Raw genomic sequence first — 24,944 nt, forward strand, 5'->3', positions numbered from 1 at the left:
AGGTGACTCCTATAGGTTTTTTTGTTGTTGTTTTTCATTGTCACACGAGTTTACTATGTTTGTAGTGTTATTTAGTCAGTTGCATAGTCATGATATGTTTTGTTTGGATTTCTTCTACCAACATCAGTGCATCACTTTACATTTATCCACATTAAAATACAGATTCCATTTCTCTGTCCAAGCCTGGAGTTTGTCTAGATCTTGCTGCAGATTGTTACTGTTTCATGTTTTTTGTCTAGATCTTGCTGCAGATTGTTACTGTTTCATGTGTTTTATATATATATATATATATATATATATATATTGGTACCATCAACAAAGATTTTACAAGATGATTCTACGCTGGTCTGGAAGGTCATTAATAAGAATAGTACTAGTAAAAAGTACTGGTCCTAGAATATCCCCGTGTGGTATTCCACAGTGTTTGTGTGTTTTGCGGTGTGTGCGTGCCGTGCGCACGCACGCGTTTATCTACTGACTCAGTGATTTATTTATATTATCATCACTGATCAAGTCATATTCCGCACTGAGAATGTTACTAGTTATGACTTTCTTCTTTTCTTTCCCAGTTTATTTATTTGTTTATTTGCTTTTACTCAGGATTCAGTAGCATATGCGGGCCGTTCATTATCAAAACTTAGTTAAAGTTTCATCGACTCATTTATCAATTGATTTCTTTAGTTTTAACTAAGTTATCATCATTCAAGTTATTATTATAATTGTCATTACTGACTGAGTATTATTACCACCGGTGTTATTATTATCATAGCGTACAATTGTAACTCAGTGGATTCGGGTTGTCTGAACGCAGTGGCGCTGGGCGCCTCCTCAACTGAGTTGGATAACTGAGCAGACTGACCTCAATGAAATGTCCGTCTCACTGATCAAACAACTGTGTGCCATGAACAGACCGAGACCGTCAACTGAAGATGCACACTGACACCTGACGACGTACGTGACTCCGTCAGTGCGTCTCTAGTCTGATCAGTCCGAGTGAAAATTCTGGAACTGACTCAGTTGCGCACGGCTTTCCGGCCCAGGTTGCCGGATCCGAGTCCCCTACCACCACCCTGGCCGTGGCAAAATTGCGATCTCAGTATTTCACTGGAGAATATAAATACCGGAATTCATAATCTATGCATACTTCAGTTTTCATGCAGCATTACTTTGCGTGGGTTTTCAATGACCAGCGAGTTGGATTTTCGGCATTCAGGGTCCGGTATCTGCTCCTCTGTTTATTCGAGTTAATTCATTCAAGAAGATTTAGATCGTCTGCAAGAGTGGTCAAACAAATGGCTATTGAGATTCCATCCAGGAAAATGCAGCGTATTAAAGCTTGGAAGGAAGGGGTCAGAAGCAACACACTACTTCTTGGGAAACGAGTCAGACAGGATACAGATCAAGCAAAGTGACGCTGACGGGAGAGAGACCTAGGAGTTATCTTTGATTCAACTCGGCTGGCATTCAGGGAACAGGTAGCCCAGTCCACAGCGAAGGCAAAATAGTAGGATAGTTGGTGTGATTTGAAGATCGGTTTGACCACCTCAATGAGAAAATATTTGTCCACTGAGCTGTACAAGAGTTTAGTGCGCCCATTACTTGAATATGCCGGCGGGGGCACTGTGTGTGGCAGCCTATGCATAAGTCATTATGCAGTGGCATTGAGGATGTTCAGCGCAGAGCAACAAAACTGCTATCACGCCTGAAAGACAAACCGTATCAGGAGAGACTATGTGAACTAAAATTACCATGCTTGAAACCGCACAGGAGGCTCCGTGGAGACATCAGTTATTGACGGAGGTATACAACTGAATACTTGCATGGGGTTTACCGTCTAATAGTCAACTGAGTCAAGTCAAGTGTATTTCTAAATCACGGGTCCCGGCAGCAGATCTGGTGTAGCGAAAATGCCGGATAAGCCGTCCGTACTTTGACGCCTCCACAACTGAAATCAGAAACCTCGCTTACGTGTGCGTGTACTAATGTCACGTAGTAATAAGCCACTGAGTATGGACTGAGACTGACTATAATTCAAGCACTTAACATCAGGGAAGCAAGTTTGGTTATTTCACTAGGTGGATATTATCATTTTTTTCCGAAAGTATGTTTTATTCGTCAGTCACGTCAACTGAACACTAGTTCAGTTCGCATACTTTTGACTTCTCAGTTTAGTTTGTTGTCTGCAATGCAGGCATGACTCGATGTATACACTTGCAGACGAGCACGGGCCTAACTTGATCATTTTCCATGATAGGGGTGTTTGGTTCTCCTCGGAAGCTATTTCGTTCAAATCTTTCTTTTCGGAAAAAAAAAGAAGTTTGATTTGTGCATACTGACTTTTCATGCAGCATCACTGACGGACGCGTGGGCTCTCAATGACCAGCGCGTTTGATTTTTGCATTAGGCCGAATCTGCTCCTCCACTTTATTTATCTATTCAATTATCATATGCTTTTATAAGTAGCAATTGACCTTGAAGATGCCTACAATAAAGTCCAGTTTGCGCACCTCATGGAGCTGCTACTAAGGTATGGAGTAAGTTTGACACTGACAAGATGGATAGCAGCAGCGCTTCAGGAAAGAACCGTCGTCCTATGCCTCGGAGATTGGATGTCTGCACCTTCTAAACTATCCATGGGACTGCCACAAGGGTCTCTGCTCTCTCCTGTCCTGTACAATGTCTACACGAACGGCCTTGCAGACTTAAACAACAATAGAATTGCTCGGGTGCTTACCCTTGCGGATGATGGCCTGGTCTTCAAAACTTCGAAAAATGCTCAGGAAAGAACTAAAGCCGTTCAGAAACAACTAAACAATATTGCTCAATGGTGCAAAGACACAGGATCTTCCATCAATCCAGCGAAAGCCCAAACGTTGCTGTGCACCCTCAACAACAAAACCGCGAGCAAATCACCACCTTCTGTGTCATTCGATGGGATTCAAATTGAGAAAACTGAATGCCTATGCTACCTAGGAATACACTTCGACAGGATGCTGACCTTCAGAAAACATACGGAAAATACTGTTCTCAAATGCAAAAAGGGCCTTTCAGTCTTAAAAGCAATGGCAACCAAAGGAATTGAACAACGCCACCTCTTCCTGCTATACCAATCACCCGTCCTCAGTGTGATCGACTACGGACTTGGGCTAACAACACCGTCTCAAAGCAACCTCCTAAAATTAGAAAGAGTCCAAAATGAAGCTATGAGGCTGATCCTTGGAACAACAAAAGACACGCCCACAGAAACCATGCGATACCTGCTTGACCTTCCTTCAGTGCAGGCCAGAAACAAGTTAGAACAGGTCAAGACCTACTTCAAAGCATTAGAAAACCCTCAAAACCCACTGCATGACGCAGTCAAAGAACCAAAAGGCAGCCGTCTAGGACGAGGAAGATCATGGATGGGGCAAGCAGAAGACACAATCCAGCTAGTATGCCGACTACAAGACCTGAAAGAAACAAAAGAATGGGAGAAAAACCCCGAAAACCTCAACCATCTATTCAACACAGTCATTTCACCCACTCTAGGAAGACATTGTCGGGAATGGCCAGAGGGCAAAACTGATGCGGAAGTGAAGCTACTTATAGAAGAAAACAGTAAAGAAGAGGACATCATCATATACACAGATGGCTCAGTCACCAAAGACCAGTCTGGTTGGGGATTCACTGCGAAACAAAATGGAAAAACAATTTGGGAAGAGAATGCTGCCTACAAAGTCACAACCTCCAGCCTAACGATGGAAGTTGAAGCTGTGACACATGCCCTCCAGTGGCTATCGTCCATCCATACGCCCGGAAACCAACATGCCATGATTCTAACCGACTCAATGAACCTCATACAGAAAACTGAAAACGGAATGGGAAGCCCAGAGTGGCATAAAGCAATGCGCAACTTTCAGATTAAAAAACTCACATGGTCATACTGCCCGGGACATGCAGGTGTTAAGGGAAATGAGCGAGCTGACAGACTTGCTGGTAACGCAACACCAATGAGCGGCCTACATCTAGGAAAATCGGAAATCCTCAGAAAAGTCAAAGAATACCAAAAAGAACAGGTACAAGGCCATCACACCATCGATCGCCTCAAAGAAATAGAAGCAGAGAGAGGGAGCGGCCGCAAGTCTAACATGAAAGGTAGAGCACGATGCTTTGCAAATCAAACAAATATCGGCATCATTTCCAAACCATTGCGCAAATTTCTTCAAAACGGAACAGAGTCTCTGTGGGCCTTTCCAAATACAATAGACAGCAACACACTAGACGCCACGTTCTTGGCATCAGAGATCTTTTCCCATCCCTCTTGCGGCCAGTCAGTGGCAGCCTCTGTGCGTGTGTGTATGTGTGTGTATGTGTGGGTCTGTGCTTTTGAGTGCGTTTGTGAATGCGCGAGAGTGAAAGTGTACACAAGTGTCAGGAGAGATATGTGTACGTGTGTGTGTGTGTGTGTGTGTGTGAGGGGAGGTGGGAGTGCAGGGGGAGGTGGGGTAGAGAATGAGGTATGTGAGTGTATGCATGCCTACACTGTGGGAGCAACAGGATATTGGAACGTATACATATATATATATATATATATATATCTTTGTATGTACGTGTGTGGGGTTGGGGGTGGGAGATATGGGCGTATGTGTGTGTGCTTGTACAAGTAAGTGTTCATCTCTGTGAGTGTGTGTTTGTGTGTGTGTGTGTGCTGTGGAAGCTGCGATACGTAGACTAGAAATGAGTGTGTGGAGGAGGGGGTAGAGGAGGTGCAAGGTAATGTGTGTGTGTTGGAGCTCATGTACGTTTATATGTATTTGACTGTGCTTTCATATGTGCTTGTACAAGTAACTGAGTGTTCATCTCTGTGACTGAGTGTGTGTTTGTGTGTGTGTGCGTGTGTGTGTGTGCCGTGGAAGCCGCGATACGTAGACTAGAAATGAGTGTGTGGAGGAGGGGGGTAGAGGAGGTGCAAGGTAATGTGTGTGTGTGTGTGTGTTGGAGCTCATGTACGTTTATATGTATTTGACTGTGCTTTCATATCTGTGAAACTGCATGTTTGGTGCATTTCTGTTATGCATGTGTGGGTGTATGTGTGAATGTGTGTCTTCATGTTTTACATTTATCCGCTTATTTATCACCATTGTTGTCTTATTTATTTATTTATTTATGTTTTATTATTATCATTTTATTAGTATTACTAATATTATTACTACTACCTTTTTCTATATTATAATTATTATTTATTTATTTATGCAAGCTTATCTATTATTTATTCCCCAGTTTTTTTTGTTTGTTTTTTGTTTTTGTTTTTCTCAAGGCCTGACTAAGCGCGTTGGGTTACGCTGCTGGTCAGGCATCTGCTTGGCAGATGTGGTGTAGCGTATATGGTTTTGTCCGAACGCAGTGACGCCTCCTTGAGCTACTGATACTGATACTTTTATAAAGCTGATAATATTATGGTGTAGCGAATACATGGATAAGTCCACACGCTTTGACGCCTCCCCAAAACCGAAACTTCGCTTACATGTGCATATGCCAGTGTAATAATGATTATGGATATTGACAATGATTTAAGCGCCTACCATTAGGAAAGCAAGTTCATTTCACAGGGTGCATCTTATTATCATTGCTAAAGTAACTCTTTTACATTCATACACTTTTTACTTCCTTGGTTTGTTGCCTTTGAATGCATGTGTTTTCTTGCAGATGAGTACGGGCCAAACCATTTTCCATGATAGGGGTGTTTTATGCTCCTCGGAAGGTAGTTCGTTCAAGTCTTTCTATTCGTAAATATTCAAATCATTTAAGCATTGAAATCAAAATAATGTAAAACAATCAACTGCTGTTAGTAAATCTGTTTACATGCCAAAAATTATAATGCATTTATTTCTGTTTTCTCCTCGGAGTAGAGGGCGTGACGTCAATTTCGTCCACGTTTTTGACAACATGGCGGCCAAGGTAGTTACTGATCTATAGTATTGGTAGCAACAGAGAACTAGTTTTCCGTATAAACGGTTGTCTGTGCGATAGGAACTAGCGTTTTAATTGTGTAAATGATAAGTATCTGTCTGACTGTAAACGAAGTCTGTCTTTTGATAACGTGATGGTAACTCAGTGTTCCGGAAAGCTTTTGTCTTGGGGCAAGATTTGCTTCACGGTTATTAACGGCTTATCGAAGCTTGATGCTTGACTGTGAAATGTAAAAATCAACCGATGATGGGTTTTGTTGTTGTTGTTTTTTATTTTTAAAAAAACATTTGATTATTATTCTTTGCCCTTTATATTCAAATTATAATAATCGCTGGCGTTTCGAACAACTCTTTTGGTTACGTTTGCTGAGTGGCCAGGGTTTATGCCGATTATAAACAATATCAACTCATTATTAAGTGCATTTAAGTGCAGTATAAACATGGCATGGGTATGGAGACAAACAGAGTTCACAGTGAGCTGATTACTCAGATTGCTAGCACCCCTACCATACATGTATAATGACTTGTACGACGTTTGAAGCCCACATCCAAGGGGCCTGTTCATGTATCTCTCTCTCTCTCTCTCTCACACACACACTCACTCACTCACTCACTCACACATACACATAGCAGCATGCATGGCAGGCCTATGGAGCTAAGCAAAAATAAAAAGTGTCAGTCTGCCTGTCTTGACATTCAATTTTTTAATATAATTGGTACGTTTATATGACATTGCTAGAAATGCCACACCAGGTCAGCATGAACTCAAAGATTAGACTTATGAACCCGTCCATGCTATTGTCATTAGGCTATTATCTTTTAAAATGATAAGCTGTTGAGAAGAATCATAGCCTGTGCCCTAAAATAATTTTCATATCCACGATTCCATGGAATGAAAAGTAACTGAATTGAATTATTTTTATCCATTTTTATGCAGATGGTAGAGCTATGTATGTTTTGTAATTATTTAAGCATATATGGGATTTTTACTTTTGGGAAGTTACAAATGCACCCAGTACTCATTCCACAATTCCTTATATTCTTTTTGAAAATAAGGATAAATGATAACAAAAGAACTGTATTGGTTAATCTGTTCAGTGCCAGTGAATTTTTTATTTTAGAAAGCTCTGCATTTGCCAGGGTGTTTTAAGGTATCAGGGGTACTTGAAAAAAAAAATCTAGTTTAAAAACACTTTAGGATATACAGAAAGAAACTTAGAAAGTCAACATTTTTTTTAAGGAAAATTGATATAGATTCTGAATCTGGGCTTTTCCTCCCAGTCATTTTGATTGGTGAAACAATTCAGGAATTTCAAAGTGAATATGAACTTAACAGAATGGCATTAAAAAAAGAAAGCAGAATACAGTGGGAAATAGCATTTATATTTTTTATTTTTTATTTTATTTTATCACAACAGATTTCTCTGTGTGAAATTCGGGCTGCTCTCCCCAGGGAGTGCGCGTCACTACACTACAGTGCCACCCATTTTTTTGTATTTTTTCCTGCGTGCAGTTTTATTTGTTTTCCCTATTGAAGTGGATTTTTCTACAAAATTTTGCCAGGGACAACTCTTTTGTTGCTGTGGGTTCTTTTACGTGCGCTAAGTGCATGCTGCACACAGGACCTCGGTTTATCGTCTCATCTGAATGACTAGCGGCCAGACCACCACTCAAGGTCTAGTGGAGGGGAAGAAAATATTAGCAGCTGAGCTGTGATTCGAACCAGCGTGTTCAGATTCTCTCGCTTCCTAGGCGGATGCGTTAACTCAGGCCATCCACTCCATTGTCAAATTATACCGTAGAAGAAGAAAAGATGCATTACAAGTTTATGGTAACAATCACAACTCTCATAGAAATGAAAGTGAATAACTGTCCCAACAATGACAAACCTGGATTTATTCAAGATAAAATGTCATTTATCTTCGTTACATGTAAGAGTCTCTCCCCTTCTGAAGAGGACACTCTTTGATGATGCTCCCCCTCCTGGTTGATTTGAGGTGATAAAAATATCTACTGTGCATCTGGTTTGCCTTATGTCAATTGATCAGTTACAAAAAACATGAAAAAATAAAACAGATGATTCCCATCCATTGTCAACACTGGATTTAATGAAATCATGGATTATTCTTTTTTATTGGCTGTTGTCCTATTCCACCACTCCTCCCTCTCTCCTGCCCCTCTTCTCACACAGCGCAATTACACTGCGTCCTCATTGTTAGTCATTGTCACCTGCTTAAATTTGATGTCTGGCTGGATATACAGACTGAACAAAGTGTTAAAAATTGCTTTTGGTGTCATATACTGTACCATGTCAAACTGATGAAAACTAGGCCTATGGTTTGCTCTGTTTGGCCAAATTTCGCGCGGCTAACAGTGAAAAGACGCCCCTCTTAGTCTGGCCCGCTCTTAGCCAATCAAACGCCTCTAACAGCTATAAGCGCTGAATCATTCCTTTGGCCAAGGCTCTCCACGCCATCTTGTCAGGTTTTCGCTCTGTCTCGTCTAACGCTTTTTTTGGCTATTAAGCGTTTTCATTTGGCCTTATTTTGTTGTATGCGGCTTGCATGTGTATTGTGCTTACATTCTGTGTACTCGTTTCGACTCGGCCCCCTCGATTTCTTCGTATTTTTCTACCTCTGAGTCGATCCTGTCTTTCCTTTCTCTGTTGGGGATCGTATTGTTCGCTGGGTGCTTACGCGCGGTACCATGCCTCGTTTGCCATCCTACGAAGGCAGGGATCATGATGCTGGCAGAGATACTCGCCAAGAGACTCTCCCAGGCCCGGAGCTCATGATTTCTCCCGATAGGGACCGCGGCGATGCGTCTGCAGACGCTGATCGCGGAGGGGACGCTCGTCCCGATAAAACGGTCATGAAGGGGACCGGGGGGAAAGGGATTCGAGCGTCACCTCCCGAAGTGTCCCAGCGCGAGGCGGGTGGAAGGGGGAGTAGCACGTCCTCTCTTGGTGGTGGGAACTCGCGGCTGGGTGCGGACTCCCAAGGGGAGGCCGCCCCCCGCCGTTACCCGGGTCCCCACACGGAGACGGTCCTCAGGGGCCCCAGTGCTGTTTCCCCTCCTCCCTTCTCGGTCGACCCCCCTCCCCCACCTCCTCCTGGGGGAGAAAAACAGTTGGTTCCGGGGGGGGACCTCCACTTAGCCCACCCCGGGCCAAGCCACCCCAGTCTCCCCACGGGAGGGGATTCTGGGCGCGTGGCAACCTGCTCTGCAGGTCTCCCCGCTATCCGGCCGGTCTCCCCTGCTGGGGGAGTCCCGCGCGTGTCAGGCGGTTCCGGGCAGTCAGACCGCCGGCCTTTCGGCCTGTCTGACACCCAAGTCGGACCTGACCTCCCTCCGACTTGGCCAGGTTTTTCCCTTCAACGAGGTCAAGGCACCAGTGACCCTTGGGGCTGGGGTCACGGGATGGCTGGTGCCCACGGGTGGTATCCCCCATTCTACCCGTACTGGGGTGCACCTATGGTGCATGCTGGGTTCCCGGGAGGACCAGGGACTAACCCCTGGTCCGCTCCCCACCGGACCCAACCCAGCACAGACCACAGAGTGACACACACAGCCCCGACAAGAGGGATTGACTCTTCGTTGGGCAGGTCGAGCTCCTCGACCAGTGTTAACACTACAGCCTCGAATCGGTCCTCTGTCAGCACGCAGGTGACCGCCACGGTCACTACGGCTTCCTTTTCAGGACCGACGGCAGCTGAGGGACCCCGCTCAGCCCGTGGGAGCCTGCTGGTCCCACCTACCCAGCCCTCGGTCCTAAAAGGAGATGAGTGGGTGTTCGTCCCCTCACAGCACTCGTGGGTCCCTCTGGCGTCCAGGGACGCTCTCTCTGAGAAGGTGTGGCACCCACCATCCCAAGCTTGGTTGGACCTACGGTCCACACACTCCCCACCCTCTTCAGGTGTCAAGGACATAACAGAGGAGACCAGGGTCCCTGCTCGGGATCGCCCCAGCTCATCCCGCTGGGCTGACCACAGCCCACAGGACGCCCCCGTGGGTACATCCACTTGGGATGGCACCCAGCAGGGGATGGACTGTGAACAAGAAGGACAGCCCCTGTCGTCGGATGAGGACGAACAAGCAGATGAGCACTCTTCGCCCCCATCCCAGTGCGACAGATGGAGCCCACGCCTCCCTAGGGACCAGCCTGAACCAAACTCGGACTTTGCCGAGCTCGAACTGACCCTCCCCAATAGGGTCACACATGCTGAATCAGTCCCTCAGGCAACTTTGTCACCCTTAACCCTCCTACGGTCAGGCGACTCTAACTCCAGAACCACAATGCGACTCAGAGTGCCAGAAATGGCTCAGGAGTGGCTTAATAAGCCAGCCCGCACCGTCAGGGGTGCTGCTTCCATCCCTCCTCCAGGCAAGGAGTCACTCTCTGCCCCGGGCGCTTTTGCCCCAGGCAAGTTCCTTAAAGATCCCTCCAAGGGAGGAGTGTGGTCCTGGTACACACAGGACCACCCTGCCTACAGGGAAGCAGAGCCCTCCGCGCAGGACAGGATGTTGGTCTCACAGCGCACCACCTTCCCCACCTCAGCTACTCTTCCCTTTAAGACATTTGCAGAGTGGGACAAACTGGCCCGCCGCTGCCTCCTCGAGGTGTCCACGGCTTATACCTTCTTTGACGCGTTCCTCCACAGAGCCAATGAGCTGTGGGAACGACGTCCAGTTCAGCAGGACACGGAGTCTCCTTCCTCTGGCCTGCCTGGCCTCTTCTCAGACCCGAGGTTAAACACTTTTGGCAATCGAGTAGCGTCTGGTCTCACGGCAGCTGCAGACGCAGCTACCAGCCTTCACTTCAATACGGTGCTAGCGCGGCGGGATGCTGTTCTCCGCCTCTCTAACATTCCAGTAGAGGAGAGGGCTGCTCTGCGGTCCATCCCAGCACAGCAGCACTCCCTCTTCGGCCAGTATGCGCCGCATTTTGTCAGCCACAGGGCAGAGACAAACCGGGAGGTGGCCTCATATTTAGCCCAATCCTCCCAGGGGCGCCAGGGTTCTATGCCTTTGAAGAGACCCGCCACCAGGGCTCCTCCATATACCTCGCCTCCTAAGCCAAAGCGGCGTGCTCAGAATCAGCGGCAGAGGAACAAACCACCTCATGGCCGTCCAAGCCGTCCGGCCATGCCCAAGGCCAGAAGGCAGCACCCCCAATGACTGGGCCCCGATTCAGCACCGCCAGTCGTTCAGCCCCTCCAAGTAGGAAACTTGTCCCGGCACGCGCATCAGTGGCGTGCTCTGGGACTCAACGACTGGATTGTGTCGGTGCTAGAGTCGGGGTACATGCTCCCTTGGGTGGGGGACCGCCCCCCTCTAAGATCCACTCCTCCTCCTTATGTGCCCAGCTCGATGGAGCAGGAGAGCGTCTTAGAGAAAGAGATATCGCACCTACTCCTCATAGGGGCGATATCTCAACTCTCGGACCCGGGCCCCGGTTTTTACGGCCGGTTGTTCGTGATTCCAAAAGTCTCCGGAGGGTGGAGACCAGTCCTGGACTTGTCCCCCCTCAACAGATTCCTCCCCAAGATGAAATTCAAGATGGACACACAGGCACAGATTCGGGAGACCATGCAACGGGGAGATTGGGCGACGTCCATCGATCTGAAAGATGCTTATTTCCATATCCTCATCCACCCGGCATCCCGCCGGTACCTGAGGTTCGTGTGGAGGGACAGAGTGTTCCAGTTCTCTGCCCTCCCATTTGGTCTGTCCCTTGCCCCTTTCCTGTTTACCAAGGTGGTGCGGGAATTGGTGTCAATCGTCCGGTCGGAGTCCATTCGGCTCTGTGTGTACCTGGACGACTGGCTTATTCTGGCCCAGTCACAGGCTCTGTGCCAGAGTCATACAGCCAGACTTCTAGACCTGTGCTCCCAACTGGGCTTCATCACGAACCAGGAGAAATGCGATCTGTCCCCGAGCCAGTCCTTCGACTTCTTAGGGATGAGATTCGACACGCGGTCCATGATAGTCTCTCCGACGCCAGATCGGTGGGACCGTCTGGCAGGCCTCCTCAACCACTTGCGCCATTCCTCCCAAGCAACGGCGCGGACACTTTCTTCCCTCCTGGGCATGATGGAGTCCATGGCACCTCTCATCCCTCTGGGCAGGGTTCTCAAGCGCCCTCTTCAGAGAGCACTCAGGCTATGGTGGTCCCAGAGCACTCAGCCATGGGATACCCGGATATGTCTGGGCGAGTGGTTCCTCGAGGTGACATCAGAGTGGTTAACCACCCCTCTTCTGACACAGGGGGTGCCCATAGCCCCACCTACTCTTCAGGTGGCACTATTCACAGACGCCTCCTCCATGGGCTGGGGAGCCCACATGGACTCACTCCATGCAGCAGGGACTTGGTCCCCGGAGGAGCGCCTATGCCACATCAATGTTCTGGAACTGGAGGCAGTTCGCAGGGCTCTCCAGCACTTCATAGCGGAGGCCAAAGGCAAGACCATTCGCTTGTTCACGGACAATACAACAGTCGCTTGTTACGTGAACAAAGGGGGCGGAGCGCACTCGGCAGACCTCTCTCTGCGGACCGAGGCTCTCCTCCGTTGGTGCCACAGCAGGGGCATTGCACTTTCAGCGAGACACATAGCAGGGAAAAACAACATTTTGGCAGATGCTCTCAGCAGGTCCAAGAGTGTCATACACACAGAGTGGACCCTGGACAAGGACACCCTGCAAGGAGTGTGGGAACAGTGGTTCCGGCCGATGGTGGACCTCTTTGCGACAAGGTTCAGCAAGAGACTTCCCACTTACGTCTCTCCAGTCGCCGACCCAGAAGCATGGGCAGTGGACGCTCTCTCTCTAGACTGGAGCAGTCTGATTGCCTACGCGTTTCCTCCCTTTCCAATCCTGTCCAAGGTGATACGGAAAGCCAGGTTGGAACGCCTGCAGATGATCCTCATTGCGCCGAAATGGCCAGCCCAGCCCTGGTTTCCGGTCCTTCAGTCCCTGACACATGTTCCACCACTGGAACTGGAAACCAAACCTCATCTGCTGAGGCAGCCTCGTTCGGGCATTCCTCACTCCAATCCTCAAATGCTCCACCTGCACGCGTGGCTGCTGTGCGGGCGGATCTGTCAGCATCACCATTGAAGTCTTCCACCCCTCGGTCAGCCTCTGTGTCCGCCGCGCTGACCAAGGGGGGTGCCTCCTCCGACCTCCTCTCCATAGTCTCCAAAGCCAGGAGGGAGGGAACAGAGACTTTGTATGACTTTCGATGGAAGAAATGGCTGAGTTGGTGTACAGCTCAGAACATTCCCCCTACTAACCCTACGAGCATGCAGCTGGCCAACTTTTTGGCTCACTGCTCCTCGGTTCTCAACCTGTCTGCTAGTTCTGTGAGAGGGTACAGGTCTGCCATTTGTACCACTATCAAACAGCTAGGTGGTCCCGCTTTTGAAGCTGATTTCCTGCTCAGAGAAGTGGCTAGGGGCGCCTCTCTGAAGGAAGCTAGGAATCCCAGAAGAGTGCCCCTCTGGGACTTGTTCCTGGTGCTGGATTTCATTCGAAAACAGCCCTTTGAGCCATTGGGGACTATTCCTTTTGACCTGCTCACTCTCAAGACCACTTTCCTTCTGTTGCTGGCCACGGGCCGTCGTAGAAGTGAGATTCATGGTCTTAGTGGTATGCCACAAGATCTAGCATTCCACAGAGATGGTTCCATCACTCTTCGTTTCCTTCCAGAGTTTCTGGCTAAGAACCAAGACCCCGAGGTCCCTTCCCCCTCTCTGAGGGTCAGACCTTTGTCGGATATTCTGGCACAAGATGATGAAGATAGGCATCTCTGCCCCGTTCGGTGCCTCAAATACTATTGCAATAGGTCTCGCCATAGGCGTTCTTCTCAGAGGCGCCTTCTCATCTCCCTCAATGAGAATTACAAGAAAGATATCGCTGCAGGCACCATTTCCCGCTGGGTTTCCCAAGTCATTCGTAGAGCCTACTCTCATGCACACAAGGATCTCAGTTGTCTTAATCCCAGAACACACGAAGTGCGGGCCATAGCTACTTCGGCTGCTTTCCAGCACTCGGTACCACTGCAGCATGTCTTGGAGGCAGCCTTCTGGCGGTCGGAGAATCCCTTCATCAACTTCTACCTCCGGGATTTCCGTATGACCAGGGCTGACGGTTCCAAGGGGATTTCCTTTGTCGCGGCTAACACTGCCGTCTCAGTTTCAAGGGCTCCCCATACGAACCAGTAGGCGTTGCCCTCCTCCATTTGCTTTAAATTCTGCATCAGTTTGACATGGTACAGTATATGACACCAAAAGGAGGAGTTTGTATTATACTCCATGTTTGGTGTTTACATATATTTACCATGTCAAACTCGAATGCCCGCCCGTCCGTCCCCGCGTCTCCGCCGTGGTTCTCATGGGGCATTTTCATTCATGGCCACGGAATGATTCAGCGCTTATAGCTGTTAGAGGCGTTTGATTGGCTAAGAGCGGGCCAGACTAAGAGGGGCGTCTTTTCACTGTTAGCCGCGCGAAATTTGGCCAAACAGAGCAAACCATAGGCCTAGTTTGCATCAGTTTGACATGGTAAGTATATGTAAACACCAAACATGGAGTATAATACAAACTCCTCCTGTTGGTTTTGTCAGTGTTGTTGACATTGCCTTCGAGTAAAAACAAATTATCGGACAAGACATATAGTTTCAGATGCCTTATATGCATATGAGGCAAAAACACTTCACATGTGCTCCATGTGGTCCAGTTAGCTAAACATTAATGTGAAGAAAGGGGTCATCCACTTGGTGTATGCTCCTTTAAATTGTATGTTTATAATCCATTCTGGGTTCATTGAACCAAACTCTGATAAAGGTAAAATTGGAATAAATGCAGGACCTTAGAGGACGCCTTGTAGGCACTTTTGCAACACTTTGTGTGGGACGTCAGCTAACATTTTATATGCACTGAATGGATTGAACTTAACGCATGAAAGTTTTCAAGTATTACAAGTCAGCAAATGGATACAAAATGGCTTTACAACCACTTTTGAGTGATTATCTGGAAAACATCTCACTGCTATATGAGTTCTTCCTATTATGTATGTGTGTGCATGCATGTGTGTTTGCATATGTATATCTATAGTTGGCTGTGTGTATTGTACTTAGTATGTGTTTACTTTTGTTGTATTGTCTTGTCATTGTTTCAGTATAGTGTTTTTGTTAAGTTGGATTTGCATTGTTTTGATGGAGCGTGTAACATTTTGAAATGTATTTTTATTTGAAATAATACTATGAAATTGTATTTGTAAAGCACTTGGAGCAAATTGTATTTCATTAGGCGCCTCATTAGTCAACTGTATTATTATTATTACTATTACTATTATCATTGTTATTATATGATGAATACAATGGATTTTTCTCCCACAGTGTATTTTGTTCTTGTTTTTTTTGTTGTACAACTTAAAAGTAACTGTATTTGGAGATTGTTTCTTAATGATACTAGTACTATTGGTACTAATAGTTCACATATAGTCAAGCATCCCCTGTGGGGATGCTGGGGTCTTTCAGTATAAATAGCATCCCTGCCTTCTGGAAATTCTGTGATAGAAATTTCCTCTTTTCTATCACTCACTTTGTTTCTGCGTTTTTTCTTTCTTCACTGTTTTTTTCTGCCTTCCCAGTCCATTCCCCATTCATTTCTCAAGCAAGCCTTGACACTTTTTTCTCTTTTCTGCAGTCTGCGATGTACTATCTGTGCTGTTTTTGCTCTGGCGATTATGTAGCGATATGTAAACACTGGGATGGTCACTAGCTGCCCATTGTGCAGTGTTATTTGCCAATTTGGCCTTTTTTATGCTTTGTTTGTTTGTTTGTTTTGTTGGCTTTGAAGTATTGTATTTTCCTTTTTTAGTCTTTTTTTTTTTGTAATCTGGGGATGATAAATTAAGCACAATGGTTGGCATCCTCAGCATGGCCTAGTCTTATTTGCCATAAAGAGCTAAATGGTTGGGATACTGTGTCATGAACTGTGTTTTGTTGGTTTTGGGTAGACCTGATACAGTGATAGTTTTGTGTTGACACGGTTGAGAATTTTTATGGTTTGACCATCCTGATATGGCCTTGTGTGGTCAGCTGGACTATAAGCAACAAGAACAAGAACATAGTCAAGCGTACCACATATAAAGGAATATACTGTTTGAATGGACGTATCACAACAAAACTTGTTGCTGAGAGAAGAGGTGAGTCTTGAGGCCAGTTTTGAAAGAGGTGAAGGAGCCTGTGTCAGTGGTGGTGAGGCAGCCTGATTCTTGACATTACTACAGTTTGAAAACATGCTTGATTGGATATTACAGCCTTGTCACTGATTATGAAGTCCTTCTTTTAAGTTAAAAAAAAGAAGAAGAAGAGTATATTTCTGCCCCAAAATGAACAAAGCTCCTGCATAAGTTCAGTGAGCGGTTTATATTATAAAAGTTTCACTTGACTGTTACACAAGTTTGTATATGGATGTATATGCTGGCACTTACAAAGACTCATTGTTAAAAAATGCTTGACACTCATAGTCACACAGCAGACATCTGTTTTTGTTGTTGTTGCTCGTGAGAGAGAGAGAGAGAGAGAGAGTGTATGTGTGAGCTTGTGTGTGTGAGCTTGTGTGTTTGTGTTGAGATTCATCATGTGCTTTCATGTGTAGTGTTGGGCCTGTGTACATTTGTTTGTGGCTTTTATGTCTGTAAATTTCAATTGTTGCATATATATCTGGTGTGTATGCGTGTGTGTGAGTGTGGTGGCACCTGCGGTATGTAGGAATGTATGTGTGTGTGTGTGCTTTATTTTATTATAATTATAGTTTGAGATCCATAAAAGGGCGTCGGCTCAGGAGAGCCACCGACGGCCATCTTGCTCCACCGTGCTGTGTGCATGCCACATGCAGTTGGCCCCCGGGGTGTGTCTACCCATGCATGCGGAAAAAAACGTATCGGTTCAAGGGAGAGGAAGGTAGTTACAGCAACGCATTGTGGAGTGCAGAGAGCAAGATGAGACACTGAAAGGATATCTTGGTCATCCACTGCATCCGTGCTCATCCTCCAGTCGTCTTGACTTAGTCTTGCCACTGAAATTGGCGAACCCGGACGAGAGAGTGAGGTTGACGTTGCGCAACTCCTCTTCACTTTAAACAAACTCATCGCGCAAGTCGTCAGTCATCCTTAATGACCTTTCATCCTTCATCCTTTCATCACCCCCAAGTCCTGTGGCGACAGGCGAGCGACAAAACGACAGGTGTGGGTACACAGGCAGTCGCAGCCACAGACCTGCACGCAGGTGGCTCAGGCCATAGGGTCGTTCTTCATCGACAGGAGCAGCGATGGAGCTCGGCAGCCGTCTGAGCGTCTGAGCAGCCCTCTGTAGGAATGCACTGCTCACCTCCCTGGCATGAGGAAGGGGCTAGAAAAGGTGCCCTAAAAATTGCCTGCTCCATATCACCCTGGCCTACATCAGCAGTCGAAACAAAGAGAGAAAATAAAAAAACAAGGATCGTTCCTCTCACCATTGGTGCTTGGAACATAAGGACTCTGCTGGACAGAGATGCTGCGGACAGACCCCAAAGGAGAACGGCACTAGTTGCATCCGAACTCGCCAGATACAACATCGACATCACAGCCTTGAGTGAGACTCGGCTTGCAGGTGAAGGCGAGCTCAATGAACGGGGATCTGGTTACACCTTCTTCTCGAGTGGACGAGGAAGCAAAGAGCGATGTGAGGCTGGCGTTGGTTTTGCAGTAAAAACAGCACTTGTCAGCAAGCTAGCTGGAATCCCAAAGGGAGTCAACGATAGGCTTATGACCATGAAACTCCCACTGGCATCTGGCCAGAAGCACCTCACCATTGTCAGTGCCTACGCCCCAACCATGACCAACCCGGATGAAGTGAAGGCGAAGTTCTACGAGGACCTTCACTCTGTCATTGCTGCTATCCCGAAAGCAGACAAGCTCATCATTCTTGGGGACTTCAATGCTAGAGTTGGCTCTGACTACATCTCCTGGGATGGAGTGATTGGAAAGCACGGCGTGGGCCACTGCAACCCAAATGGATTGCTTTTGCTTCAGACCTGTGCAGAGCACGAACTGCTGATAACCAACACAGTTTTCTGCCTCCCTACCTGTAACAGGATGTCATGGATGCACCCTCGCTCAAAGCATTGGCATCTCATCGATTACGTCATAGTCAGGAAAAGGGATAGGCAAGATGTACGTGTGACAAAGACCATGTGCGGCGCCGAGTGTTGGACAGACCATCGCCTTGTAGTCTCGAAGCTGCATATTCGAATCCAACCCAAGAGATGCCCCCAAGGCCAGAAGGCTCCAAAACAGCTCAACATTGCTAAGCTGAAAAACATCACCATCAAACAGACCTTTGTAGAGCTGCTGGAAGATCGTCTGGAATCCGCCTCTCTGGACAACCAGAATGTGGAGTCTGACTGGAGGACCCTGCACGAGCTGATCTATAGTACAGCTTCAGAGACCCTGGGACCCATGACCAGAAAGCACAAAGACTGGTTTGATGAAAACTGTGATGAAATCAAGCAGCTTCTGGATGAGAAACACCGTCTGCATCAAGCCTATCTGAGCAATCCAAAGTCCACATCAAAAAAGGATGCGTGCAATGCCATCCGCAGGACTGTTCAGCAAAAGTTACGTCAGATGCAGGATAAGTGGCTGAGTGACAAAGCTGATGAGATCCAGGGATATGCTGACAGGCACGGTATGAAGAGGTTCTATGATGCCTTAAAAGAAGTTTACGGCCCCACATCCTCAGGATCATTCCCCCCTCCTCAGTGCAGATGGGAATACCTTGATCACTGAGAAGGAGAAAATTTTCGAATGCTGGGCTGAGCACTTCAACAGTATCTTAAATCACCCTTCCTCCATAATGATGAAGCCATAGACTGTCTCCCACAAGTCCCCATCAATGAAGCACTGGACGATCCGCCAACACTTCTTGAGACCCAGAAAGCAATCCGTATGCTATCCAGTGGCAAAGCACCTGGCTCAGACTCCATGCCAGCAGAGGTCTACAAGGATAGAGGCACTGTGCTGAGAAGTTACATCAGCTGTACTCACTCATGTGGAAAGAAGAGACAATCCCCCAGGATTTCAAAGATGCCTCTATCATTCACTTGTACAAGCGGAAGGGGAACCGGCAAGCCTGTGATAACCATCGGGGCATTTCCTTGCTCTCCATCGCAGGCAAGATACTTGCCAGGATCCTACTAAACCGCCTCACAGCACACCTTGACCAAGGTCATTTGCCCGAGAGCCAATGTGGATTCCGGAAAGAGCACGGAACCACCGACATGGTGTTTGCTGCAAGGCAGCTGCAAGAGAAATGTCAGGAGCAAAATGCTGATCTGTTCTCCACCTATGTCGACCTCACTAAGGCCTTCGACACCGTGAGTAGAGAGGGACTGTGGAAAATCATGGCCAAGTACGGATGCCCTTGGAAATTTATTTCCTTGGTCAGCCAATTCCATGAAGGCATGCAGGCTCGAGTCCAGGACAATGGCGAAACATCCACTCCTTTTCCTGTCACAAATGGTGTCAAGCAAGGCTGCGTCCTGGCGCCAACACTGTTAAGCCTCATGTTCTCTGCAATGCTTACTGATGCCTTCAGAGATGGCGATGTTGGAATGGGCCTAAAGTACCGAACAGATGGCAGGCTGTTTAACCTCAGAAGGCTTCAAGCAAAAACGAAGGTCATGACAGACATCATCAGAGACTTTTTGTTTGCTGATGATTGTGCCCTCAACGCTGGATCTGAAGCTGATATGCAACTCAGCGTCGACAAGTTTGCCACTGCCAGCAGGAACTTCGGCCTTACCATCAGCATGAGGAAAACTGAAGTTCTCCATCAGCCAGCCCCAGGGAAACCCCACGTTGAGCCCAACATCACAGTCAACGGTCAGAGACTCAGTGCGGTGGAGCGGTTCACATACCTTGGCAGCACACTGTCACGAAATGCGACCATCGACAATGAAGTGAACGTCAGGATTGCAAGAGCAAGCGCAACTTTTGGTAGACTCTATGCAAATGTCTGGAACAGAAGAGGCATTGGTCTTTGAGACCAAGCTAAAGGTCTACAGAGCAGTAGTTCTCCCCACACTACTGTATGCCTACGAAACTTGGACAGTGTACCAATGAGCATCCCCCCCCCCCCCCCAACACCACCCTCTCCCCATCCCCCAGCTGGGTGACAACGATGGTCATCATCGATCTCGATGGACACACACCATAATTATAGTTTATGTACTTTATTACTATTTTAAAAAATCTTGTTACACTATTAGTCTTAGTATTATTTTTTTCCTCTCAAGGTGTGACGAAGCTCCTTTGGTTTTGCTGCAGTTCAGGCATCTTTCTGCTTACCAGATGTGGTGTAGCATATTTAGATGTATATCTAGATTGTCTGAATGCAGTGACGCCTCCTTGAGTAACTGGGTTGTACTGAACTCTGTGTGTGTGTGTGTGTGTGTGTGTGTGTTTTAATAAGGGAAATAAGGTCTCACCAAACTTATGTTTTTTATTGCATGTGAGAACAATAAACAACTTTGTAAGGACAAGGATTGGGAATATGATTAGGTTATGATTTGGTTGGGCACTAAAAAAAACCCACCAAAAAACAAAAAAACAACAACAAAAAACAACCTTTTTTTGTAGCTAACTCACTTAGATTTTAAGATAAAGTGTACTGGAAATGTGTTTTTTTGCCAAAAGATCCACTTTTTCAGTTGACACTATTTGCTAATTGACATGGTTTGATTGATAGTACTTCAGTAGTAAGAGATGAGAATTGTGGTTTTCATTCAGATATGTTCAAACAGAATTACGTGTTGCTTTTGACTGGTCTTAGCATAGCAGGTTGCAGCAGGACTTTTTTTTTAAGAGGGGAGAAAAAGGGGAGTTGAATCTATATTATTAGTATATAATTATACAATACAATTTAAAAGACAAATTCCACTTTTGTTTGAAGTGTCTGGGTCTGTATGTCTAACATAAAAGCTGTACCATGTACCACTGCGTGGAGTCTAGCTCTTATTTCTCACAACATGTGCATGCACACACATAATCACAGATCTGCTTTACCTCAGATAAATAAACAAGGTTTTTTCCTTGTCATTTTGATACAGGAATAGTGTTCACAAAATGGCCGTGGCAGGTAATGGTTATAAACAGAGCTAGGAAACAGCAGCAGCAACACATGTTATTGGCATGTTGCTTTTATTGGCTGGGGCTGGCTACCAAAATACTATACAACCACAGTAGCTGTGGTTTATGTCTTTTTTTCCCTTGCTCCTATCCCTCCTCTCTCCCTTTCCCTCCCCCTTCCCCCCTCCCTTCCCCTACCCTCTTCCCAATCCATCTTCTCAGTCTCACCTCCCCCTTCCACAACCAACTGTCCAGTAAACACCATTGTTTGATAACCCATTCAACCCTGGAGAGTTAATAGCAGACTTCCATGTCATATAGATGCAGAACAAATGCAGAAAAATTACTATTTTTCCTCCAGATAGTGTGTAGACACATCCAGAAATACTGTAGAAGTTAGTTCCCTTCCCATACGGTTTATGCATGTATGTAAGAATATGAAAACCGTTTTAATAATACAGATTTTGACGCTGAAGCAATGGTGCAGGGCTCAAGTCAGTGAGTTAAAGAAAACATTAGTTTTGCATTCTACTTTACCAGTTTAACATGCAGATTCATGGTTTGATGTGAAACTGGTGTTTTACAGATGTTTGTTGTGGTTGGGCTTGTGGCTCTTCTGTGGACTTTTGCCAGTGCATTCTACGTGCCTGGGGTTGCCCCTGTCGAGTTCCAAATTGGGGATCCTGTGGAGGTTAAAGTAAGTATGAAGACCTGAAAAATGCTACTTGTAATATGCACAGGTACACCCACCTTCACACACACACTCACACAGTCACAGATACTGGCATACACACTTACACAAATACTTGGACTGTATGCGGTGCGTGCACGCACGCGTGCGTGCACACACATACATACACACACACACACACACACACACACTCACACTCATACTCACAGATACTGTTATACACACTCACACTTGCACAAACGTGCAGACATATGCATGTGCACATGCACACACACACACCTGCATGTACTTGCACACTTGCATGCACACTCCCACACAGACACACACAGACCCAGAGATTTTTTTCCCTTCATCACACCACACCTGGTAGTCGAGATGCTATTCTTTTGAGCAAATGATGAAATAGTCTCATATGCAGTATGCAGCTGGCACTTGCAGAGAATCAGCAGCAGTTGAAAGAGTTTTCAAATGTAGATAAGTCCATTTTCGTTAATAAGCAAATATGAAACAGATGTATGCATCCAAAATGATGGAAAAGATCATGGCAGTTTGTTCTCCTCAGTTAGGGCATACTGAATTAACAGAAAATGTTGTGACTTGAGAAATGTAGAAGACTGGTGGATTTAGGAGTGCATACTGAAATTCACACATAAGAATATGTCGTGACTTGAGAAATGTTGAAGACAAGACGATTTGAGAGGGCAGACTGAATTTCATACAGAAAGATGCTGTGACTAGCTTGAGAAATGTTGAAAGACTAGTGGATTTGAGAGGGCAGACTGAATTTCACACCCACAAACACAAAATATTGTGACTTAAGAATTTTTGAAGACTGGTGGATTTGTGAGGGAATACTGAATTTTACATAGAGAAGTATGCTATAAATTGAACTAATTTGAAGATGGTAAATATAGGGCAGTCATGATTTCACACAGAGAAATGTGTTGTGACCAAAGGAAGTTTTAAGACAGTGAATATGGCTCTGTCTATTGTGCAGGCAGTGAAACTGACAAGTACGAAGACACAGCTTCCATATGAGTACTACTCACTGCCGTTCTGCCACCCTGAAGGTGGTATCATCTATAAAACAGAAAATCTTGGTATGTTATATATTTGTAATTTTTTCATTTTAAATTGGAACTGTGAAACATGCAGTGACTCTTTAGCAAAACAGCCAGTCTTATGTATGTATCTGTTTAATGTATCTGTATCTCTGGAAACTGAATTGTAAACATTTAGCTTCATTTTGAGCTACCATTTGATGATGCGTTTAAGCATTACCACCACAGCAGAACTGGTTGAGAAAACATTGTCTGATTTAGCTGAAAATGGCTGATATACAAACAGGTTGCATTCAATTGAGTACTAGTTCTCTGTTTCCTTCAGCTTGTGTGTCTGGAAAGCGGTCCTTTAAAGTTCATTGCATCCATGAAAAGCAAACTTTGATTTTTATATTGATAGTGATAGTCTACACCTTGAATAGTTTGTATTTTTGTTGTTTTTGTGTAGATTGTAGTCAGATTTGTGTCTTCAGATACATTTTTGTTTGCAGGGGAGGTTTTGAGAGGAGACAGGATAGTCAACACACCTTATAAGGTGAGGCTTCTTGTACAGATGATTGTTACTGTTCTCATCAAAGGTCTTGGAACATTTGTTTTATCGTTTGTGAATTATTACTTTTTGCGTTCTGCAATTGTTTTTTAGTCTGTAAATTTATGACGTATATGGACTGTTTGATACACTGCCTGTGGATGTAAGTTATAACAGTTTGCAGTTTTTCATATTTTTGCCCCCAAATAGATAATGTTTTCCAAATCTAAATCATAACATTTATGGGGACTATTATATCCCATTCTGTAGACTAAACATGAAAAATGCATTGGACAAAGTTACACCCTTTGATAGACAACACTTCATAGAAATTGTTTTAACAAGGGATTAGATTTCTGATACGAGAGAAAACCTTTGACCAAAAAGTCTTTTTCTTTTTGTCTGATTCATTCTTCTATTTTTTCCCCTTTTAGTCTGTATTTCTTTTTGTTTTGTGTGTGCGTGTGTGTGTTCCTTTTGTTTTTGTTTTGTTTATAGTCCTTTACGCTTTAATTTGATACTTTCCTTGCTTTCTGTAAATTATTTGCCCTGGTCTTTTTTTCACTGTTACTTCTTCAGTTTTTTAGTTCTTTCTGTTTGTGCTTGTTTTACTGATGATATTTTTGTTTCCTTGAGGCTTTTTGTTATTTCTTCATCATTTTTGATGGAGGATGGGGTATAAGAAAGGTGGTGGGTAAAGTGGATCAAAGCTGCTGGTGTGCATCCTTCCTACACAGGTGCTGATGGCCAAGAACTTCAAGTGCCAGCTGCTGTGTGAGGCCAACAAGGAGAAGTCTGTCAAGCTGACCCAGGATCAGGCTCAGATCTTCATCGATAAAATCAAACATGACTACTATGTCCATTTGTAAGTGTTATCCACTGATGACAGTGGTGGTGGCCAGATGATTGTGTGTGATCACCCTGAATAAGTTGTCCATCTGTCCGTGGATATGTGAGTGCTTGAGTTTGGGTGTGTTGTGTGAAATCTTAGGTGGTGTTTTTTTGTAAGAGCATGTGCGCACACACTTTCATTGTAGGGTTTGCAGCACTGATGCACAAATATTGTGTAATGCACAGCACTGACACAGCTATACATTTAACAGACAGGGCACAAGAAAAGAAGTTTTTAAATTTTATTGATAAAAATGATGATAGAACACACTTTCCTCTTTTACTCTTCTTTTTCAGCAGTGTAAACTGGTTGATAGAACACACTTTTCTCTCTTCCTCTTCTTTTTCAGCATTGTTAACTGGTTTGGATACATGTATATGTGCACCCAGCTGTTGTTTTGCTTCGTCTTTCCTCATTCAGTTGTTGATATTGTATGGTTAGCAGTCAGAAATGGCATTGAACTTTGAAATCTGACCACTATGTTGTTATAAACTTGTCTCTGATTAAATGCAAGCACTTGCCATGAATATGAATTGTTGGTTTGAGATCAGATATGAACAAATACATTTTCATTTGATACTGATTATAGTATAAATATAATTTTTTGATCAGTCAAGCAGGTTTTGAAGAAAAAAGGAGATCAAAATAT

At 45.4% G+C, this 24,944-nt stretch overlaps 1 protein-coding gene across 3 annotated transcripts in view; it reads left to right on the forward strand.

Annotated features, from left to right (window-relative positions):
- LOC143280087 (transmembrane 9 superfamily member 4-like) overlaps window positions 1-24,944 on the forward strand; it is a 51,004-nt gene that overhangs the window by 168 nt on the left and 25,892 nt on the right. The window contains exons 1-5 of one of the 3 annotated variants that reach the window (XM_076584605.1): window positions 5,905-5,937; window positions 21,709-21,819; window positions 22,811-22,913; window positions 23,366-23,409; window positions 24,141-24,268. In XM_076584605.1, coding sequence (XP_076440720.1) covers window positions 5,926-5,937; window positions 21,709-21,819; window positions 22,811-22,913; window positions 23,366-23,409; window positions 24,141-24,268 — 398 coding nt within the window. In that variant the 5' untranslated portion in view covers window positions 5,905-5,925. Of the gene's footprint in view, window positions 1-5,904; window positions 5,938-6,674; window positions 6,702-21,708; window positions 21,820-22,810; window positions 22,914-23,365; window positions 23,410-24,140; window positions 24,269-24,944 lie in introns of those variants that run through there. The other 2 variants (XM_076584604.1, XM_076584606.1) reach the window with 2 other exon arrangements.

This window comes from Babylonia areolata, chromosome 3 (genome assembly GCF_041734735.1).
Source record: "Babylonia areolata isolate BAREFJ2019XMU chromosome 3, ASM4173473v1, whole genome shotgun sequence".
Lineage (NCBI taxonomy): Eukaryota > Metazoa > Mollusca > Gastropoda > Neogastropoda > Buccinidae > Babylonia > Babylonia areolata.